Raw genomic sequence first — 24,096 nt, 5'->3', positions numbered from 1 at the left:
TATAGACACAATATAGCAGAGCAATAGTTCTATTATAGTTAATATTAAGACCAGCTTTCTGTTTAAAGCTTGACTGTTCTAAGTGGCCTAAAATCTGTAAGGTAATTAGATTGCCTTGAAATTTGGTTTGCTTAAGAGGGTGGTGAGGTAAAATCAGTGATCCAAATTTGGGGCCATTTAACAAATGGTTATCTGAGAGACAGGCTCCAGAAAAGTAAAATAATAAATAGTATTTTGTGAAGTTTACAGATCTTAGCAATTTTGACGTTTGAAATCTTGGGCTGAAATCTATGAATGAATTGTAAACAATTGTGGAAACAGCTGCCTATATCAAGGGTATTTTTGAGATAGAAGGTTCTGTAACTATTTTTGAAAGGAAAATAAATTACACATGCCGAGTGCTCACTGGGAGGGAAGGGGTGAAGATTGCAAGAGTAAGTGGTAAAAAGAGAAGAGAGGGTCAGGTATGCAGTGAGGGATGTAAGTTTTATGGGGAAGGGAAATACATGGAAATGGGTGGAGAGAAGGGAAGAGGGCTTGGAACTCAAGGAGGTGAGGATGGGGACCTTCCCGTACCCAACATTAAATCCACAGAGTTCTTTCATATCCCACCTCTCTACTGACAATACCCATGCAATAAAACTCTACTCCCTGCTACTGACAAAACCTACACAGTTCTGAATTGAACTAATGCTGACACCCATACATATCTCTCCTTTAATAACATATATGAGGGGACTCAGACCCAGACCTCTTCATATCAAAATCACAGTTCTTCCAAGCTGCTCCACTTTTTTCCTCCATCATTTAGTACACCTACTACAGTCAACACAATGAACGGAGTGCATGCAGATAATTTTCAGTGATTATTGCCAGCTCTAGGGGAAATGTATCTATCTGTATTTTCTGGCTTTACGAAGTTTTAGTTTTACTGAATTTGTTGAACTGGATGGGCATGACACAGGCAAACTTAAGTGGGTTAACAATGTCTTTTGCCTTCTCTATCTCTCTCTGTCTCTCAAACACACACCTTTGGTGACATTGAATTTTCATCAGGATAGAACATTTTCACAAACACAAGACAATTAGCTCTTCCATTATATTTCCAAGAAAATTTAGGGTAAGAAGGAACCACAATACAGCACCAAGTACAGTGTAAAAGAAATGACCCTGATTCTCCAAACACATGTTTAAATTTACACACAAATTTATCAATATGATTATTGACCAAGGATACTTCTACACTGCACAGCTATTTCAGGATACCGGAGGTATCCCGAAATAGCTACCTTGCCTCTACACAAGCTGCCCATTATTTTGAAATATTTTACAAAATAATAGGCACGCTATTTTGCCATCCCAGCAAACCTCGTTGCGTGAGGTATAAGGGATGGCTTGAAATAGCATGTTATTTTGAAATGTGATGCTGTGTAGACATGCCCAGAGCTCGCCAGCCACGCGGTTCTCCGAGCTGCACATGCGCAGATCGCGCTCCGCATGAGCAGATCGTGCGGTGCTGGCTGTGCCGGCTTGTAATCTACTTGCCATGGGCGAGTAGATTACATGATTTGTTGAGCCCTGGACATGCCAAACTTCAAATTTAGAAATATTTTCAAAATAATATACACAATTTACGTAGTGCAAAGTGCGTATCTTATTGCGAGTTTAGGGTGCTGTATAGCTGCACCCAAAGTGTATAAAGTTATATGCATGCATACATTTCGTAAGGATTGGAAAGTACATATGCAGCTGGCATAGCAAGTGAAAATCTGGAAAAAGCAACAATGCACATTCTTCCTTGAAATGAACATTTGGAGATGAATTATTGTGTGATAATAAAACAATATCATTTTCTTTGTAACATACTGTTCATGGAATACTCTTTTTTTTTGTGTTTTCCAAAATAATGTTTTCAAATCTAAAACATTTAACTTTACAAAATCAAAGTTTGTTCAACTCCTTTTTTCTTTTCTCTCCCTGAAATAACTGTGTAATCCTTGAATTTTCACAAACACAACTGCTTCATTGCTCTTTTTCCCCAACAGTCCAGCCCTCAGCTAATAGACAATAAAAAAGGCAGTGCACGTAGTGCAGTGAAAAAAACTCCGGTAAGAAAAAAGATTTTAGTTTTAAACTTCTAAAAGATTATGATGAACAACAGGAAGCTCAAACATTCTATGTTATAAAATGTTCATTTACAGTGGCCCTTTTAAAAAGTCAAAGCCAAGACTTCTACATTTTGCATAATAGGAAGTGTTTTTTCGATTATATTACTAACACCAACCTCACCCCTCAAAATGTGATAAGAAACTCCATGTGGTTCTTCTCGTGGAGACCCTGATGCATTGAGGAGGAAGATTTTGGGAGGCCAGTGACGCAGCAGAGAGCATGATCCTCCCACTACATAGTGTCTTGAGTCAACTGCATGCATGATTTGTGACCCATTGGCTATGTTGGTACAGCAGTGTTTTTTCAAAATAACCAACATTATTCTGAAATAACAAAGAGCATGTCTACACTGCAAGCCATTATTTTGATATAAAGGTGAGCTGAAGGACTTCTTATTCCGACTCCTGTAATCCTCATTTTACGAAGAGTAAGGGAAGTTGAAGGAAGAGTGTCCTTCCTTTGACTTCCTGCTGTGTAGACAGCGCCAAAAGACAAATTAAGCTATTTCAACTTAAGCTACACACTTGATGAAGCTCAAGTTGCATAGCTTAATTTGACTTTTGCCCTGCTGTGTAGGCATGCCCACTGTATTGCTTCCTACCCCAGTGGCACAACTGCATGGGGAACCACTCTACTTGACTTACCACACCCCTCTGAAACTGTAAATTGTATTGTCAAACAACTACTTAGGTATTATAAATAATTAAAACCAAAGCTATTAAAAATTTTAATGGATTTTAGGGTGCATGATGTGCTACTGAAGTTTTGGAAGTTTTGCTTAATATAGAAGGGTTGGTTTTTTATTTGTTACATTCTTTTTTAGCCTGAAGAGGCTGATGAAATGATATTTTGAGAGTTGGCTATGCAATATATAAAGCCCCATAATGAATGAAATGTCAATATACTATTTTATCTGAGGCTACGTCTACATTGGCATGATCTTGCACAAATACTCTTTAACACAAGAGTTCTTGCGTTAAAGTATTTGCGCAAAAGAGCATCTACACTGGTATGTGCCTTTGTGCAAGAGATGCGCTTTTGCGCAAGAGCATCCGTGCCAGTGTAGATGCTCTCTTGCGCAAGAAAGCTCTGATGGCCATTTTAACCATCGGGCTTTCTTGAGCAAGAAATTCATGTTGCCTGTCCACACTGGCATCTTGCGCAAGAGGGCTTATTCTTGAGCGGGAGCATCATAGTTCTTGCGCAAGAAGCACTGATTTCACACATTAGAATGTCAGTGTTCTTGTGCAAGAACTCCCCGCCAGTGTAGACAGGCAGCATGTTTTTGCGCAAAAGCAGCCGCTTTGGCGCAACATCGCACCAATGTAGATACAGCCTAAAAATATATTTTTAGCAATGTAAATAGTCTATATAAGGGACTTCTATGTTTTGTTAACACAATGCTAGCAGGCACTCTATTAGTGTATAACCATTCAAGACTGAGTCCCTGTTATAATCTTGTTCTGACAACCTGTTTTCCAGGGCAGATCAATTTTAGACTACTTACAGTAGAGCCTGGATTGTCCGACCTTCGGTAATCCGACATTCCGCTTTATCCGACATAGCCACAGACCATTGTCAGCCAAGCACAGCACAAGTATGCAGCCCTCAAGGCCAGCCACCCTGCACTGCTATGCCGCATGCAGCCTCCCCGGTTGAAGAGGCTCCAGAAGCCTCCCATGGGTTGGAGCCTCCTGCCAGAGCTGCTTGGTTCCCATCCCTGCCAGGCCTCTTCCCTCTCTGCATCTCCCGGGTGCGGGCTGGGAGAATGGCCCCACACCCGGGAGCTGCAGGGAGGGAAGGGGCCAAGCAAGGATGGGTTCCAAGTGGTGCCGGCAGGAGCAGCATCAGCAGCGTCAGGAGAGCGATAGGGCAGTGAGCGGAGACATTCTCCCAGCCCGCGCCCGGGAGCTGCAGGGAGGGAAGAGGCCAGGCAGGGATGGGGACCAAGCGGCGCCAGCAGCTATCCCTCCCTCCCTGTACTCCCTATTATCCAACATTTTCGGTAATCTGACCACCTGTCGGTCCCGTTTAGGTCAGATAATCGGGACTCTACTGTATTTGCTTTACTTAAACAGGTCAAAAGGATTAAATAAGAGACTGGTGTCAAAGGGCTTGGCTCTGCTACAGATGGTACAACTGCACAGCTTTGGCACTGTGGTACTGTAGCCCAAAAGTATAGCTACACATTACAGTAAGGTTTTCTCCCCTCACTGAATTATTCTACCCCCACAAGAGATGGTAGCTAGGAAGAATTTTTCATCAACTCTTAAGGTATGTTTGCACTCAGTGGCTGGCCTGTGTCAGCAGAGTCAGGCTTGTAGGGTTTAGGGTAAGGGACTGTGTAACTGTGGTGTAGATGTTTGGGCTTGTACTAGAGCCTGAGCTCTGGGACCTTTCTCCTTTGAAGTGTCTGAGAGCTCAGGCTCCCATCTGAGCCTGAAAATCTATACCGCCCTTAAACAGCCCTAGGAGCCCAAGTCAGCTGACAAGGACCAGCTGCAAGCATCTAACTTCTGTGTAGTAGACATAACCTTCACAGTATCTGTACCAGGGCTTAGGTCAGCTTAACTAATTCTTGTAGCAATGTAGCTAGGTCAAGCTAAGTTTTAGGTGTAAACTAGAGGTCAGGAGGAAGCAAAAATCAAGAAATCTAAAAGAAACTTAGAGAAATCACATGAAAACGCAAACTTAAGCCTTCTGCCGGGAATTTGATAGCACTCAGGTGGACTGCTTCGCTAATACACTCTCCATTGCAGGATCTTATTCTTTCTTAATGCTGTATCTAGATAACTATGAGCGAAATAAATTGTCTTTTCACCTCTTCCACCTAGTATGAGACACACTCTCTCACATTAATCTGAACTGTACCTATCTCTCCAAATGTATATGAAAGAAAGTCCTCAGCTCAGTCTCTATAGCTAATCTTCTGCTCCTTCTTTTGGATCTTACTTCTTTAGTGCATCATGAGTTTAAGCAGACACAGCGTGTCACTTTCCAACTAAATTCTTCCTCAACAGAACCCAGGACAGCTATTATAGTCATTCACATAACTTGTTCTCAATCTGTTTAAATGGTAGCATCAGGTTACCAGTATATGACTTCAGCTATATTTGTTAGTATATTCAATACTGTAAAGGCTAAATCCCCACTCTGGCACAATGAATGCAGAAGTGGGGACCCACAAAAGTACCCCAAAACCTTGTCTATCCAGGTTTTGGTATAAAACTTCCCCCCAAAATTTTAAAAACCTAGATTTTGAGGGATAAAAATCCACTGCCACCACCCAAGTAATGGTAAGAAAACTAGGGAAGAGATCACTTAGGAAATCTCAGCCCTAAATTAAAACCAGGACACAAAAAAATTAACCAATACCAGGTTAGTAAAAAAAAAAAGAAGAGAAAGAACTTTTATTATCACCACAATATTCCTGTTGCTAGCATAATGACTAGATGGAAAAGTCACCAATTAATATACTCATGGAGGACCCCCAAGGGCCAAAAGCTTAGCTACAAAGGAGAGGAAAACCCATTTTTAAATTCACCGTCATCAGATTCCCATTCCCAAACCATAAAACAATAAAACCTAATGGATTTATCTAAACTTTACCCTACTGATATATAGTGAAGAATCTTTTCTTGGATAGAGACATTTTGTCTGTCCCCCTCAGTATCTGGAGAAAACTGCTCAAGGACAAAGAAGGGAAAAACCAAAAATTCCTCTGTCCCAGTTTGAAATTCGTACTTGCATTTCTATTTGATGCCTGCTACCTGGCTAGGTACAGTTGACCTCTTAGTCCCCAGCAGGGCTTGCTTTAGGAAGTGTGGGGCCCAATTCGAACTGTATTGGCGGTGTTACCCTGGGACGCAGTAATGATTCATTTTGAAACCTAATTTGGACGCGCTCTAACTTGAGATTGATGTTAAATGTCCCAAGTCCCAGAAGAGAGCTTGCCTGAGGCCAATTACTCAAGGCCGTATCTATCACCGGCACGGATTTTCCTGGAAATAAGACACAAGAGACTTAATTTGGAGCCCAACCATATATTGTAAAATTTGAAATACAGAACAGCAGGTAATAACTTCCTAAACAGTTCCCTCCCTATCCCTGAAAATTAAGAAGATAGAAAAGATCCCTAGATACACAAGGAGTATACTTTACAATCACGTGGTGTAGACACATGAGGAGCTCACGACCTCAATGCCGCAGCTAATTGCAAGCCTTGGCAGAGGAACTGTGAGGAGTCCCATGATGACACTGGACCAAGCCCTCTGGGTTAGGGTAGGCAGGCTGTAGATTATCATCGAAGGCCTTCCGCTCTCCGAATGTAATCTGTGGGGAACCAATTGGTCTTCAGACCCAGGAATACTCCACAGGTCACCAAAACCCCAAAAATACCCACCACTCTCACACTAACACATGACTGTCTACACTCACACTCTTTCACTCTCTCATACACACTGACAAGGAAAACTACGAAACCAAAAGAAAATGGAACTGGATCAAAAATCAAGGTAGTCGCTCTCAGGTGGAGTGAAGAATCCAGAACCAGAACTCCTGTTTAGCCAAGGTATATAAACTCTCTGAGGCGGGAAAACCTCAAGGGTGCCGGGTGCACAATTTTGCGGGTAGTGTGCTTAGATTTTGAGCCGTGTGCAAAGCCATTTGGTGCTGAGTGCAAAGCTGTTTGGGGCTGAGTGCAAAGCATTAGTGCCATGTGCAGTGGGCAAAAAGGTGGGAAGCCTCTATCTAGTCCCTTTCCTTAGTCCGGACTAATGTAGATAGTCCGAATTAACTACTAGTTTGAATACCCTTAGTTCGAACCAATATCTTAGTTTGATATGGTCCGCACTCATAACATCTCACAAGTTTCTTTCACACAACCTTATAACTCTTAACTGCAAACTGAGGTAACAGCGGGACCCCCCAACTTCCATCCCACCCAGGATTTTTTGTTGAGGAGCAAAAAAAAAAAAAAAAACACACATACACAACAAACCACAACCACACACAAATATCACATCAAGTAGATCTGATCAGAATGTGTAACTATATAATTGAACATTTTTTTTAAAGATGACATCCTTTATTATGCAAAATTTTACACAAAATTAAATCAGTTGCCTTAAATGGAAGTCAAATATTTTCAGTTGCAAACTATCCAATTTTTTCAATAAAGTTTAAAGTTTGATTTTTAAAAATTACCAGCAAGTGTTGCAATTTTTTCTTACATTGATTTATTTTTTAATAGCAAAAATGGAGTCTTTGTTAAGAAAGTGTCAGTTCTGTGGTCAAATTCCAGTCCTTAGTTATTTCAGCACCAATGATTTCACTAGGTAATATGGTACCTCACCACCATTGCCTCCTTTGCACTGCCCTTCAACACATATTGCCTGCATGTTGAGTCCAAGGTCAGTCTACACAAGATTTTATCAATGATTTTTGCTCAAGTGATCACTGAGACAAGACAAGGACTCTCAATTGATTCTAGTCAGTCCTGCCTTTAAACTCTGGATGTAAAGTGTCAGATATAATTGAGGACTCTCAAATAGACTCCATACCACCAGAAATAAAACCTGTTTCCATCTTCTGTGACTTTAAGTTAGATGTGACTCACTATCCTCTGCTTAGTGTCCAAGTTATGGTAGACTCTAAGCCAGGTCATATAAAGTTCAGGTCTTTTAATCATACAATATGGATAACAACATTTAATTCTCCCAGCTCCAAGTTTTAAGTTAATTTCAACCCAAAAGAGCCAAAATTGATAACCTTGAGACAGCAAGTGTGTCTACTGATCTCTGTGGCAAAGTAAGTTGTCTATATAAATAAGGTCTGCTCGTGAAGCCTTTTCCTACAGTTGATTAACAGATGGCAGTAGATAGCTCATTCAGACTACTGGCTGATAATAATTAGTCACCCGGACCAGTCATTAACCATAGTCATGGACTCACCCTCCTCTCCATTGTCTCTATGATTCTCTGATGACCTGTGACAAAAAAGGAGGGTGGAAAGGGAAACTGAAGGGAGAGACCTCTCTAAATTCACCAATCAAAGAGCAGTATTGCCAACCCAAAAATCACAAGGAACGCCTACACAAAGTTATGAGAATGGTCTACAAATCATATGATTTTTTAAAAATAAAACATGTTGGATTTTTATTGGCCTTTTGTTTCTTGAGTATTTAGGGTTCATGTTTTAAAGCTTTCCTCTTAGCTGTAAGGCCCAGAAGTATAGAGAACTTTTTTTTAAATGAAACAGATTCCTACATAATCAATTGACTGCAGGCCTTTAGAAAAATACCAAATGTTTTGAGACTCATGGTAAAACAATGGAGGAATTCTTGTGAGCCCATGCTTTGCCCACAGTATAAATAAAACAAAACAATGTCTTCTCCACTAAACATCCTAATGAGATACTGCAAATGGTGAACTGAATTCAACAGCTCCTGATTTGAACAGGTATCAACCTAGTTTTTCTTATTTGAGATGGGTTACCAGGAATCATACATGACAATATGAAATCTTTCCACTCTCAAGTCAGCATATTCACAAAGCACCTATAATTTGGATCCATGCATTTATTGGATAGTGAAAGAGAAAGGAGTGTAGATAAATGTTCAAAAAAAAAAAAAAAAAAAAAAAAAAAAGCCTGAAGAAATTAGGCCTGGGCTCCTACATCTCATGTTCAGAACTGACTAGGACACTTATGACCAGATTTTCAAAGGTGTGTAAAGATGAGATAGATATATGACATCTATTTTTAACTACATTTTATATTATTTTTCTCCCAAGGGGAACTGTCCCCTCCGGCCCCCTGACTACTGCACTGCCCCCCCCTCCTGCAGATCTATCATCTTATGCATGTGCAAGATCTGTGAGAGCCATCCCATGAATCTGCAGTTAGTGTCTGTGGCACCTGCTTTTGGGTGGTGTCTCAATGCTGCCACATTCACCTCCAAAGAGGGGGCTTCCAAAGAAGGCCCTTGTTGCAGACCCCCCAACGCATCCACAGATCCAGTCTCCTTTCAATGGGCCCACTTCCCAGGGCTCATTGATCTTGGATCTGGCTTCCATCCCCTCTCCAACCTCCATCAGAACTACTGTGCCCTCCTAACTTAGGAAAAGAATAAATAGGAGGATTGGAAATTAACCTACCCGGTCTCACATCCTCTAGGCAGGGAATGAGCTATCTACATTAGGCCCCGGCTGGAGTATCATGTCAAGTTCTCGGTGCCACATTTCAGGAAATGTGGAAAAACTGGAGAAAATCCAGAGACTATCGACAAACGATGAAAGGTCTAGAGAACATGAGATGTGAGGCAAGGCTGAAGAAATTGGCCTTGTTTACCTTGGAAAAGATAAGACCAAAAAGGGACATGAGAGCAGCTTTCAAGTATCTAAAAGAGTATCATAAGGAGAAGGAAGAAAAATTGTTATGGTTGGCCTCTGAGGTTAGGATGAGAAGCAATGGGCTTAAATTGCAGATATTTAAGACCAGGTTAGACAGACACCTGTCAGGGATGAGCTAGGGCAACTCAACTTTGGAAGCCCCAGGGGCCATACTGATACTTACAGAACATGCTGAGGGCTTCAACTTAAATGTGTTTGCATATGCAAGCAAATATATACAAATAGCTTCTCTCACAGTTACAGGCATGAATACAAAGATTAAGAGAAGACTACACAATACATAGGCCCCATTTAAGTCAGCTCTGCTGATATTAATAAAATGCAATATTTACCCGATTTCTACCCATGTGACAGCATTTTTCATGAGCAATGACAGTCCAAGAATGTAACTACTAAAACATATTAACAGAAGATCATTATACTGACTATTTTTTTGTTTTGGCTCCCACTCACCAGCCACGTGTTGATCCCCATATAAACCCAAACTGTACCGTGGGGCGCAAACAAACTGGTTGTGGGCAGCATACCAAGTTATTAATAAATATTTTATAAAACTTTCCCTTTTCTCTCTGCTGCCATGTCTCCTCTCCTTGCTCCATCATCTCTGGGACCTGCTGCCCCCAAACTTCTCACCCTCCTCTGTTGTCCTGACTCCTGCCCTTCTCACTGCCCTCAGCTCTCCTGCGACCCCCCTCCACCAGCCCTTCTCTCCCCCCTGTGCCCACTCCTCCAGTAGCCCCACTCTGATCATGTGAGCTACCTCTCTGCTAACACCTCCCGCTATACACCTGCCCTGCCTCTCTCCTCTGGTGCTGGTCCCTCCCCTGCAGGTGTCTCCCCTTCTGCCTCACCCCCAGAATCCCCTAGCACTTGCACCTTCCCTTAGCCCTGCACCCTCTTCGTGCCTCTCTCTCCCTCACTGCCCCTGCCTTCTTTTTCCCTGATGACCATCCCCTCACCACTCTCTGCCCCCATTCCCCTCATGCCCCTGTGCACTTGGCCCCCTGGCATTTGTCTTTCCTGCACCCCTGTCTCTTGGTACCTTCTTCTTTCTTCCCCCTCTGCACAAGCCTTTTCTTCTCCCACTCCTTCCCCTAGTTTTTCCCCTCCCCAATGTTCTGCTGGGCCAGACGCCATACCGCATGTGCCGCCCCCTCCGCCTTTTCAGTTTCAAAATCCCGGGCGTGACGTCAGGACATGCCCGGGCGTCTCCCCGCTCACCTGCATGGCAGCAGCAGCAGCAGCAGCTGGCAGCATGCGTAAGTAAGGGCGAGGAGCCCAGCCAGCTGAGCCGAGGGAGCTGATTTCCGGGTGTAGGGTGCGGGGCCCCCTGAGGTGCGGGGCCTGATATAGCCGAATCGGCTTAAGGCCAGCCCTGGTCCCCACGTTGCTGGCTAACCCTCATGGTCATGACAAATACTATGCTCTCTTGTCTCCTGACAAACATGGGCTACCCCACATGAAGCAGACCAATTTCCATTGTGGGACAGAGCACTCGCAAATGAATTTGTGGTACAAAAGACTCTACATGGAGGTGAAGACAGGAAGTCTGAAGTTCTGAAAGTATTGGTACATATTTGTGTTAAGAATGATTCCCCAAAGAGTTTTTGTACACTTGAAAGCTTGCCTGACTCACCAACAGATGTTGGTCCAACAAAAGATATTACCTCATCTCTAATATCCTGGGAGTAACAGGCTACAAAACAAATTTATTACATAACATACATAGTAGTAGAGTCTACAAAGTAACACAAGTTTTGTAGCTGGTTAAACACCAAAACAAAGCTGAGACTTTTGATTTAGTGCAAATCTGCTTATGGCTGGCTAGTCAATTCCCATATCAGAAACATTATTATATAATTACATTACATAATGTTCAACAAGATAAAGATCATAACTATGTTTCCCTACAACATTTTGTTTCCTCATGAGAGCTTGAGTGAGCTGTACTACTTCTTGAGTGTAGCAATGGTGTTGTGTTGAGACAATAGAAGTGAATTTAAAAAGTAATGACATTGAAAGTAAAAGGAACCAGTTTTGTAGAAAAGACATGATCTACACAGCAAGGAAAACTTTTTCAGAGTATGCATCACTTCTTAATGGACATTGTGTAGGAAAAAGATCCATAAGGTAATCGCAGATGTGAAGACCAAGCCCATTTATAATTTTGGAACTGTGTTTTTTAGCAATTTCAGGATTTGCTTGTGTGGAAAGGCAATATTAAGAGAGCCTTTACAGCAAGTTTGCTGTCTTTTAATGAATGGTAGCATCGGGAAACAGGTGAGCCAGAACCATGGGACCAGCCATAGTTTCACAAACAAGCTTGCCCTCCATGGAACAACTCTTGGGAACCTCTTATTATGTAGTGTATTGTCTATAAGGTTTTTAATTGTATTTTGTGAGAGAATGTTATATTTTTCTGAGCTGAGGTTGACTAGAATCCTACTGTCATATAGCTACCATATGTTAATACAAGCATTCTTTGTGTTTTATTTCCAGCCACCTGCTTTAAAAAGAATATCCCACTTGGGGTGCTTAATAACAGGGTGCGATAGTCTAGAACAACCTCTGATCTTAATGCAAACAGCTTGCAAGAATCTAGGTCTGGAACTAGGAATAGATGTACATTTAGCAATAAATTGCGCTGCTCATGAATTGATGGACTATGTAAGTTATTTAAGCTCTTTTTAACTGATTTTAAAGTGATTGCTAATTTCATATTGTTAATATTTATTATTTGTTTTGTGATAGTTAGTGTACAAACATACAAGTGTCAGAGCGGTAGCTGTGTTAGTCTGAATCTGCAAAAGCGGCAAGGAGTCCTGTGGCACCTTATAGACTAACAGAAGTGTTGAAGCAAAAGCTTTCATGGGCAAAGACCCACTTCGTCAGATGCATGTCATGCATCTGACAAAGTGAGTCTTTGCCCACGAAAGCTTATGCTCCAACACTTCTGTTAAACATATAACAAAAGCACATCTCCCTCCCCTGCTACACTAGGCTTTGAACATGTAGCCCCAAGTGGTGTGCACTATTCAACACAGCGAAATGTTATAGGTGAGTGGAAGGAAGCAAAATGCATGGAGATCACTGTTTTCTCATCCTTTTGTGTACTGTGCAGCAGAGCTCTGTAGTGACTCTCTGCATGTGAATATGGGGAAGAAGGGATAGGGGCAGCTAGTGTGACAAAATATACCCATACCTACTAACAAAATGGATACATGGGAATAAAATCTTGCGTGGAGCAAGGCACAATGGCTCCACTGCAACTATTTCTTCTTATGACCTGGCATAGCAGCCGTGGCTCTCTTTAAAGACACTTGGAATAGTTGTGGCAACATCATCCATCCCTTTATCGCGTTATATTTTAGAATTTCAACACTGAAAGGCTAATTGTGGAAAGCAGCTCTACTCCAATTTTTGAGACTTTTCTGATTAATCCTTGTTAATTGTAGCAAACTGCTTTCATGGACAAATATTCATTGCTAATTAAATTGAGCAAGCCAGATTAATTTCACATTTCACTAAACTAGATGCAAGTCCAAGTTATAAAAGCACCTTCTTTCATAGCAATATGCAAATTAATTTATGTCTAGCTGCCACCCACCCTGTCTTAAAATGTGTCTTAATATCTTCATATTCTTCGAGTGACTGCTCATGTCCATTCCATGTAAGCATATGTGTGCAGAGTGCATGCGTCATCTGAAATTTTTCCCTTAGTACCCGTCGAGCCTGCAGGGGAGCCCCCTGGTGTGGTATACCGGCCAATATATAGCCCTGCTGGCCCTCCACCCCCTCGGTTCCTTCTTACCACCCGTGACAGATATTGGAATGTGCTTCTGCTCTTGCTCAGCAAGCACCCTTTAGCAGTTACTCACTGTTACAGTTCTTTGTTCTAGTTTCAGTTACGTTCTTATCAGTTTTTCCTTTTAAGTTAAGTGGTGTTATCCTGCACTAAGGACCCACCACGGTTTTTGCTTCTGGTGCGAGTGGCAGGGCATGCCCGGGCCCTAAGCCTTCAAGCCTTGTAAGAAGTGCCAAAGACTTCTGGCCTGCAGTGACCCGCACTCTGCCTGCTTTAAGTGCTTGGGCAAGATCCACTTGTCGGAGGTCTGCAAAAATCTACAAAGCGTTCAAGGTGTGCATGAAGCGAGAGAGAGAGTCACGCCTCAAGATTATCCTGATGGAGGCAGCTTTACAGCTGGCACTCATGTCTGACCTGGCACCGGTGACTCAAAGCGCACTGGCCTTGCTGCAGGAGATGTCAGGACATTCACGCCCTTCCCTGGCACCACGCAAACCTCGGCACTGGTCTCAATCCCCAGTGCTTCAGAAATAGAGGTCGAGCAGGGGCAGGTCACCCCCACAGTGAGTGCTCTACATTAACCCTCAAGTGGGGCACATGGCACCATCAGGTGCTAAGCCTGGACCATCTTGGTCGGGCAAGCAACTTAGTCCACACCAGGATCTCAGTCCAGTGGGGGACTTCCCAGAGCCTTCTACTCCGGAGGCTTTCGAGCTGCCAGGAACTCGATTGAACTATCCACCTCTCCTACTTAGGCACTTGATCAGGACCCCGATTGGCACTGATCAGTAGCCAGTGCACCCAGCACCCTGGCACAGGAGCTGAGGAAACACCACTATGCTCCACATGCAGTCCTGGCACCAAGTATAGCACTGCCCGCAGTACCAGCACTGGTGGCAGTTTCAACCCCGACCTGTGACTCGGCACCGAAGCCAGCGGCAGGGCCCTCGAGCAGCACCGGGTGTGGCACCGAGCTCTGTGGCTGCCAGCCCCACTCAAGACCCATCGGGCCTGGCCATGCCTCCTCCTCCTACTCGGCACTGTGGCAAGTCGGAATTGATGGCCCAGCAGCTCTAGTCAGCAAGGTCACCGTCTGCATCCACTTCAGCTCCAACCTGATCGGCCTCGGACTATTTGACTGACTTGGAGGTGGAATCTATATGGTCATTTAGGGGAGACAGATCCCAGTCCCGGCACTGGTCCTGTTCTTGCTATCAGACACGGCACTGTAGTACCTCCGCTCATCAGCAGCAACAGCAGTGGGTGCAGCCGGTTCCGATACCAGTGATGCAGCAGTCCTGGCCCCCACAAGCACCCAGTTAGTGGCTATTTTGGACCCCCTAGGCCTACAACCAGAGCTAGGGTGGGAGCCCCTTTAGGCTGGAGTTGGTCTTCTCTGGGTCTAGGGCAGGTGCCCTAGACTCCACTGACTCAGTCCCCCATGTCAGGGCAGTCACTTCCACTGGGCCAGGTGTTCCCACGGCCGTCGGGGAGCGAGGTCCCAGTGGCCCAGTCACCTAAAGTGCCTTCATCTGTGGCCTCTCAGGCCCCCTCACAAGCCATGGCCCCTGAGGAGATGGGCCCAAAGGAGTCCTCATCTTCCTCCCCGGATGAGGCCCTGGGCAATACTCTTCCCTCTATGCCTTCCATGGATCTGAGAGCACATCAGGACCTTCTTTGCCACCTGGCATCAGGGTCCAGCCTGAGACGGTGTTGGAGGACTCTGACTCTACGGTCAACATCCTACAGTCTGACACCCCTACGAGAGCGGCACTTCCTTTCTACAAAATGGTGGCCAAGATCTTGAAGTCTCTCTAGCAAACCCCAGCCTCTATCCCAGTGACGGACAAGAGCGGTACTTTGTGTCCCAGGAGGGCAACAAATACTTATTTTCCCATCCACCTCCCGGGTCCTCAGTCATCCAGGCAGTAAACCAAAGGGAGTGGCAGGACCAGCCAAGTGCCACCCCCAGGAACAGGGATGCCAAGAAGATGGACCTGTTGGGCAGGAAAGCTTACACATCCGGGGGCCTCCAATTTCACATAGCGAACCAGCAGGTTCTGCTGTCTCACTATGCCTATAATACCTAGGCCTCCATGGACAAGTTTACTGAGCTGCTCCCCAGAGACTCTCAGCCCAAATTTAGAGCCCTCTCAGAGGAAGGAAGAACAATCTGTAAGGCAGTGCTCTGGGCAGCCCTTGATGCAGCTGATGCAGATGCACAGGCTATGACTACAGGGCTGGTGCTACGCTGCAGCTCCTGGCTGCAAGGGTCTGGCATGCCCCTGGAACTCCAGAGTACCATCTAGGACCTCTCCTTTGAGGGCCTGTCTCTGTTCTCCGAGCAGACAGACCAGCGTCTGCATGGTCTCAAGGACACCCAGGCCACGTTAAAGTCCCTGGATATTCACACCCCAGCAACCCAATGGCATTCCTTCTCAGGCAGGAACACCCCCAGACTTCCCCAGCAGGGCACATGTCCTGACTTCTCCCGTCATCACAGTAGGAACAGCAATGGGAGAAATGGCAGGCGCTGGCCCCAGCTGGCCCAGGATCAAGGTCAGGGCCCACCCACCAAGTCCTCGGGGCCCCATCAAGAGTTTTGAGGGTGCGTCCAAGGACAGCTTACCAGTCTTATCCTTCCCTTTCCAAAACCCTCTATTCCCTTTCCATCGGGCCTGGCAGTCCATTACCTCCGACCGTTGGGTCCTGGAAATGGTGGGAAGGGGGTATGTCATCCCCTTCCATTTTGTCCTCTCTTCCCCTCCCCTGTTCCTCTCATGAGCTTCTACTTTGGGAGGAGGTTCTTCAGTTCCTCACCCTGGGGGCCGTAGAGCTGGTCCTCCCCTCCACCATGGTTTTGGGCAGGGACTTCTATTCCCAATACTTCCTCATCCCCAAAGCCAAGGGTAGGTTTCATCCCATCCTGGATCTCAGGTATCTCAATGCCTTCATCGTCAAGACCAAATTCAAGATAATGACTCTGGCATCCGTCATTTCTTCTTTAGTCCTGGAGACTGGTACGCTGCCCTCAATCTAAAGGACACATATTTTCACATTTCCATTGCTCCCTACCATCGCCGGTTCCTCTGCTTTACAGTGGGCAGGGACAACTATCAGTTTACGACCCTTCTCTTTGGTTTTTTCACGGCCCCCTGGGTCTTCACAAAGTGTATGGCTGTCATCACCGCTGCTCTGAGAAAAAAAGAGGCATCCAGGAGTTCCCCTATCTGGACAACTGGCTTTTGAGAGGGCGATCCATGAATCCAGTATGGGGCCACGTCACCTTGGTCCAAGACCTCTTTCGGGAGTTGGACCTGCTCCTGAACATGGCCAGATTGACTTTGGTGCCTACTTCGGTGATAGTTTGTGGGCACCAATCTAGACTCCACATCGGACAGGGCCTCCCTCCCCAGGTCCCACTTCCTGGTGATCAGATCAGTGGTTCTGGACATGCAAGCGTTCCCGATAACCATAGCCAGGGACTGCATGTGCTTTCTGGGTCTAATGACCACATGTACCTATGTCACGCAGCACTCCGGATGTGGTTGGCGTGGACCCACACCCCAGCTTTTCACTGCGGGACAGGGTGTTGACAGTTACCTCTGATGTCCTTCACTCCCTGGACTGGTGGACCCAGGAGGAGGAGGTTTGTACCGGAATCCCATTCTCCAGACCCATACCAACCCTCTTGCTCATGATGGATGTTTCAGACAGCAGTTGGGGGGGCCCACCTTGGAGACATGAAGACTGAAGGTATGTAGTTCCAGGATGACCTCTCCCTGCAAATCAATGTCAAGGAGCAGCAGGCGGTCTGCTGTGCCTGTGTGGCCTTCCTTCCTTGGCTCAGGAGCAAGTCAGTCCTCATCCTGTCAGACAATATGTCGACAGTTTCATACATCAACAGACAGGACGGGGCCCACCCTCCTCACCTGTGTCAGGAAGCCCTTCACCTGTGGAACGTCTGCATTGAGGCAGATATTCACCGAATGGCCTCCTATCTCGCAGGACGCCATGGCAGACCGGCTAAGCAGGTCATTCTCCAGCCACGAGTAATCTCTCAGGGGGGATGTGGTCATTTGGATCTTCCGCAAATGGGGGTTTCCCTTTCTGAACCTGTTCGCCACCTGACAGAAAAGGAAGTGCCCAAGGTGCTGCTCCCTCATGGGGCTGGGGCAGAACTCCCAGGGAGATGGATTACTCATACCCTGGCCCAGGGGTCTCCTCTACACATTCCCACTGTTTCCACTAGTCCACAATGTGCTCCTGTGGGTGCAGGAGTTCAGGGCATCCCTTATCCTCATTGCTCCAGCGTGCCCAAGCAGCACTGGTTCTCGACCCACCTAAGCCTGTCGTGCACTTCCACTGGTCTCGGATCTGATTACCCGGGGACTTCAGCAGGCTTCGCCACCCAGGCCTGCATTCCCTGCACCTTATGGTGTGGAAACTCTGTGGTCAGAAATCACTCAGTATACTTTTTATTTGAAAAAGATCAAGTGCTAGTCTGTCTGGCTTTGTGTTTTGAGGGCTGTCAATAACAGAAAATGTTCATTTTTAATATTTAACATTTTTAAGATGCTTGTGGTGTGCAACAGAAATGGCTAGTTGGGACACCCAAAAATCCTATTTTAAGATGAACAGAATCTTGATTGATTAAACAGAAACTGCCATAATATTAATGGCATGCAAAAGTGATGAAAAAGTTTTTCGGCTATAGTTTGGAATTCTACCATTAATTCTACACGTGACAGCTACGTCTACACTGGCCACAATTTCCGGAAAAGCCATGCAAATCAGGTAAGTCAGGATAGGGAAATCCACGGGGGATTTAAATATCCCCGGGGGATTTAAATAAACATGTCCGCCGCTTTTTTTACGGCTTGGGGAAAAGCCGGAAAAAAAGCGTCTAGACTGGCGCGATCCTCCGGAATAAAGCCCTTTTCTGGAGGATCTCTTATTCCTACTTCGAAGTAGGATTTCCCTAACCTGACTTACCTGATTTGCATGGCTTTTCCAGAAATTGTGGCCAGTGTAGACGTAGCCGTGGTGTTGCCAGCCTCAAAAGTGTAAAAATCCTGAGTCTGGTCCCACAAATCATAAGATTGGTACAAAACCAAAGATATTTTGTTTTTTACTTTGCCTTCTGGTTTCTGAGTTTTTAGGCTGCCCTCATTTCATATTTCAAGATTTTCTCTACAGCCATTAGGGATAGAAATGTGTTTTGGGGGGGGAAGGGTTGAGGGAGCTGTTTTTTCTTTGTTTGTTTGAAAACAAAGGTTTTTGGCCAGTGTCTTTATTCAGCAGCAGAAATTTTCAGTAAATACCCTCCCCCCAATTTTGTAAAGCTCACAATAAAATCATGGGAGTTGGCAACTTTAGGAAATGCAGAGGTCTAAAAATAACATGAGGTTAACTCCATCCACCTCACACAAAGCCTGAGTAAATAGCTATTGGTCTCTGTACTGAAATAACAGCTATGTATCCTGCACTCACCAAAGGAGGGTTTTGTGGTTACTGGGCTTCATTATTGCAATAGTAATTGTTTACCACAACATTGCCACCATTTTTATCTTTTACATATTTAACTTATGTTTTAGACCAAAGGCAAATATGAAATATTAACTGGAACATACAAGAGTCCTGATGAAATGGTTGATATGTATGTGGACCTAATTAACAAATATCCTTCTATTATTGCACTAGTAGATCCCCTGAGGAAAGAGGTAAGACAGAGGTATCTATAATGCTTAGAAGTAATGCTCTGGAAAATGTATTTTCTAAAATACAGGCAGTCCCCGGGTTACATGCATCCGACTTACATCGGATCCCTACTTACAAACGGGGTGAGGCAACTCCGTACTAGCTGCTTCCCCCCAGCAAACCAGGGAGACACGAAGCTAGCACTCCCCCCAACAGACCAGGGGGATGCGGAGCGGCTTCTCTCAGCAGACACCTCAGCTTGAGAATAAAGTACTGAGGGAAGTGAGGTGTGGGAGAATAAAACTGAGCTCTGGAGAAATGTTTGGCTAGAATTTCCCCTACAATATGTACCAGTTCCGACTTACATACAAATTCAACTTAAGAACAAACCTACAGTCCCTATCTTGTATGTAACCCGGGGACTACCTGTAAATAAAAAGCCATAAACAAACACTTGTGGGTAAAATTCACTCCTGTCCAAAGAGCCAGTACAACACTTATATATCACCTGTATATCTTACTTAATCCTCATTCTGAGGCTACGTCTAGACTGGCATGATTTTCCGCAAATGCTTTTAACAGAAAAGTTTTTCCGTTAAAAGCATTTGTGGAAAGAGCATCTAGATTGGCATGGACGCTTTTCCGCTAAAGCACTTTTTGCGGAAAAGCATCCGTGCTAATCTAGACATGGTTTTGCGCAAGAAAGCCCCGATTGCCATTTTCGCCATTGGGGCTTTTTTGCACAAAACAGTTTTTAGCTGTCTACACTGGCCCTCTTGCACAAAAACATTTCCGGAAAAGGGCTTTTGCACAAATGGGAACGTCAAAGCATTTGCGCAAGAAGCACTGATTTCGGACAGTAGAACGTCAGTGCTTTTGCGCAAAATCAAGCGGCCAGTGTAGACAACTGGCAAGTTTTTGCGCAAAAGCATCTGCATCCTTTTTGACAAGGCATTTCAACCATCTGAGTCCAGGGAATCTTCCTCCTATTCTGACCCTCCTAGGGCTGAAAAATGATGAGTGAGCTCCCCCACACCGAAAATGGCAGCTAAAAAGAGAGTTTCGCAATCCAGCCTTGTCAGCACCAGGGACAAGCTGGGAACATCCGACACCACAACCATCCATACTGCAACAGTGACAGAACCAAAGTCCTGGTACGTAACATCATCTGCATCAGCGCCGGTCACAACGCTGACACGGGCAAAGGCATGCAAACCAGATAAAATGTCCATCATGCCAGCACTGTCGGCACCGACAAAACCTTCCGTACTGGCCAACGCTTACTCCAAGTCCAACGAGGTGCTGCCTAGGGCCTCTAGCCCAGAACCAATATGATTACTGGCACTGATGTCACCGTCATCAGTGCCGCATTCACAGGCATGGTAGAGGGTTCCTTGGCGCACACCACTCCAAGTCATGTTAGACGTTAATGACATGCTTCTCCACGCGCTACGGTGCTTCACACCAGACTAGCGAAACATCTCTCTCTGTAGCATGTCTCTCCCCCTCCCAATGTATTAGCCTTCCTCAAGTGGTAGACTGCCCCAAACAACCTTTTAGTGTGAGTACCATTCCAGTGTGAGCAGCCATCAGTACAGATCATGACCAATGTGTCCATGATCAGATGGGGGGCATACCTAGATGGACATTTCCCAGAGGATCGATGGTCCAGCCATGAAACAGCTTTCCATATAAACCTCCTGCAACTTCAAGTGGTTGCGAATGCTTGCAAGCACTTCTGAGCACACATCAGCAACCACATAGTGAGAATACTCACTGACAACATGACAACCATGTATTATATCAGTCGCCAAGATGGGGCACGTTCTTGCTTGCTGTGTGCAGAGGCAAACTGTCTGTGGAACTGATGCATCAGCAACAATATAACCCTGACTGCTTCGAATCTGCCTGGAATTAGCAATGCTGCAATGGATACCTTGAGAAGACACTTCACCAAGTACGAATGAGAGATCAACCATCAAGTACTCCAACCCATATTTTGGAACTGGGATAGCCTCATATCAATCTTTTTGCTTCCCACACCAATGCCAAGTGCCCCCAGTATTGCTCCAGAGTGGGGATGTCCTGTTCATTGCATAATATCTCCAACATCATTGTCTCCTGTATTACACAATGCTATACTCTGACACAGAAAGCTCATTACTCCACCAAGAGTACACTCCACCAAAGCGGGTATCAACATCCACAGCCTTCCTAATGAGGTGTATCTCCCTTCGGGACATCTACTGTGTGCTACATGGTCATCAAATCACACCTTCATGAAGCACTACGCCATTCTTCCACATCTGTCCAATGATGCCTCTCTAGCCACTGTGATATTATCCACCTCCAATAAACGGTTACTCCAAAGCCCACCATCCTTTGTTTTACCTGATTACTACTATGAAGTCACCTAGTGGAGCACCCCCGGGGCACATACCTTGAAGAACCATTGTTACTACACAAGTTGAGTAACTTCCTTTTCTATAGCTACACAATTTAATGTGGAATCCATCCCTTGGAGAAGAATTGTGCATCTAATTCCTAAGCTCTTATTTTAAACTAGTATGTTTTATGAAGACAAGCTTAAAAATCTGTACTAAGGGTAAATGCAATGCAATGTTGTCTTCCTGAATCTGTGCATAGCCTGAAACAATAGTTCTGAGAAGAGTGAACTGCCCTATTCTCTCAATGAGTCGTTAACTCTGAAACCTAAAGGTGATCATTTAAATATAAACATTTTAAACTATTTCACTTCTGATCATCGTAGCAGAAATGTATAAGTAGCTTTGCTTTTGTCACAATCCTAAACTGATTCTCGCTCTTCCCCAGGTGCCAAAAGTCCAAATTGTTCCTAACTGCCAAAACTTCCAACTTCCCTTGACAGCAGCCATGAAGGAGTCATGTGCTTTCAATACAGAAATCTGCAGAATATCAAAATTGAAAATATGGAGCATTTTAAAGTAATTTAGTATTAAAAAACATACAAAGCAAATTCACAACACATTGTTTGAACACAACACAACATTTGAACACTTATGTATTATGACTGATCTGGTCCCATTTGATCATTCCATTCTTACACAGCAAAATACTTTGTGTGCTTAACTTTAGGCATGTGCTTATATGCCATTAACTTCGATGTGAGTGAAGTACGTGCTTAAATGCTTCATTGAATTGGAGCCCTGCATAGTGGAAATTTCTAATTACAGATATCCACAATTCTGTGTTTGGTACAGCAAGAATTATTCATGGAGGAAATTCATAAATCTCTTATACATTTGAGAATTTTACAATCTATTCATTGATAATTTATGAACAAAAAAAGGCAAACTTTATTGGTAAATTATATATTCCAAAATATCCATTTTATTGTCAGTAAATGGTATTTGGGGTAGCGAGAAGAGGCAGGAAATTTAGTATAACATGTATGCTATGCTAATCCAAGATCACTAAAAATAATGCTGAACTTACCTAATGCGAGCTGGGGAAATCTACTGTCATATTTAAATGAAATGTGGATTTTAAAATAAATGTTTAGCTATTTAGCCATATTTTACATTGGATCAAGTGACTGGAAAATATTTTATATTCCATTAGTTTTCCTTTAATCAAATTTGCAGGAGAGTAATCTGGCTAGCAGACTTATATATTCAGTTCATTTTGCAGTATAGGTTTAACCTCTCTCAACCTGGACTTGCTGGTCCAGCACCTGCCAAATCACTGATGTTGCTGGACCAGAGACACTTGGTGGGAGGGCAAGAGGCAGGAGCCAGGAATCCAGCTAGGCTGGTTGCAGGGAGGCCAGCGGCTGGGCGCTTTGCCACAGGAATCCAGTAGTAGGGTGGCTGGAATGCCAGTGGGCTCTGGCAGAAAAGCTCTGTGGGCGAGGGAGCAGTCTGCTGTGGTAGGGCTAGAACCCCCAGCAGTGGGACCACCAGCTACTGCAACAGGGCTGGCAAGGTGAGGAGAGGAGCGCTGGCAGTGGGGCCAATGCTGCTCAGGTAGGGCTGGCAGAGTTGGGAATACTGGCAGCTGAGCAGTGATCTACTGTGGGACCAGGAGTGGGGGAGGAATCAGAGTTCTGGTGGCAGGACTGCAGGCTGGCAGGGCCAGTGGGACTGGGAGCACCGGTGGCAGGTTAGTGGTCTGCTGCATTGGAGCTGGAAGCCCCAGCAGCAGGACCATGGGCTGCCGTGGCAGGGCAGTGGGGCTGGTGGCAGGTGGACAACTGGCCGGGAGGCTGGACCTGGAGCAGAGTTGGGCTCGGGGGGAGGGCCAGTGACAGGGGGACCAGAAACTACCTCCCTTGGTCTGGCAAAATCTCTCCTTCAGGACCACTCAGGTTCTGAAAGTGCTGTACCAGGGAGGTCTAACCTGTAGTATATTAGCTGATGCTTTTTTACCAGTGACTAGGTTTCTTCTTGCCCCTAGCAAAATCCCTACAGTCAAACAAAGTGGCAGTGAAATATTTTATTTGTGACGGTATTTATTTAAAATAATTTATCTGTGTGAAAGATAGTCGTGGGGTGAAATCTTGGTCCCACTGAAGTTAATGGCAAAACATCCATTGACTTTAGTGAGGTCAAGATTTTACACTTGGATGTGTTTCTCCCCTCTCCCTGCCACCCCCCTACACACCTTGTTTTCACGCCTCAATTTTTTTAAGTTGTTTTCCTGAATTTGTCCTTTAAATATCTAATCATTTCCTTTACACAGGATGGCCAGCAGTGGAGCAGTATGTGTGATACTCTTGGTTCCAAATGTTATTTGATTGCAGAAGATGCATCCAAAAATATTTCTAAACTTCTAGAGGATCAAAATATAAATATACCAAAATGTAGTGGTCTGATAATAAAATACACAAATCAGACTAAGATATCTGACCTTACAGAACTTACCAGACTTCTCGATGGTGAGTGGCAGAAAAATCTTTTCAAGAATCTTATAACAAATACATAATATGGCTACACCTATGTAATCCATGAATATATATAATGTTGCACATTTAAA

At 44.6% G+C, this 24,096-nt stretch overlaps 1 protein-coding gene across 5 annotated transcripts in view; it reads left to right on the top strand.

Moving 5' to 3' along the window:
- The window catches only part of ENO4 (enolase 4), a 66,308-nt gene that overhangs the window by 28,682 nt on the left and 13,530 nt on the right, over positions 1-24,096 (top strand). For 2 of the 5 annotated variants that reach the window (XM_075935394.1, XM_075935392.1), the window contains exons 8-11: positions 2,046-2,108; positions 12,078-12,245; positions 18,981-19,106; positions 23,803-23,998. In XM_075935394.1, coding sequence (XP_075791509.1) covers positions 2,046-2,108; positions 12,078-12,245; positions 18,981-19,106; positions 23,803-23,998 — 553 coding nt within the window. The remainder of the gene's footprint in view (positions 1-2,045; positions 2,109-12,077; positions 12,246-18,980; positions 19,107-23,802; positions 23,999-24,096) is intronic. The other 3 variants (XM_075935396.1, XM_075935395.1, XM_075935397.1) reach the window with 2 other exon arrangements.

This window comes from Pelodiscus sinensis, chromosome 8 (genome assembly GCF_049634645.1).
Source record: "Pelodiscus sinensis isolate JC-2024 chromosome 8, ASM4963464v1, whole genome shotgun sequence".
In the NCBI taxonomy this organism is placed as follows: Eukaryota; Metazoa; Chordata; order Testudines; family Trionychidae; genus Pelodiscus; species Pelodiscus sinensis.
This window is presented reverse-complemented; position numbering and strand designations above follow the sequence as displayed.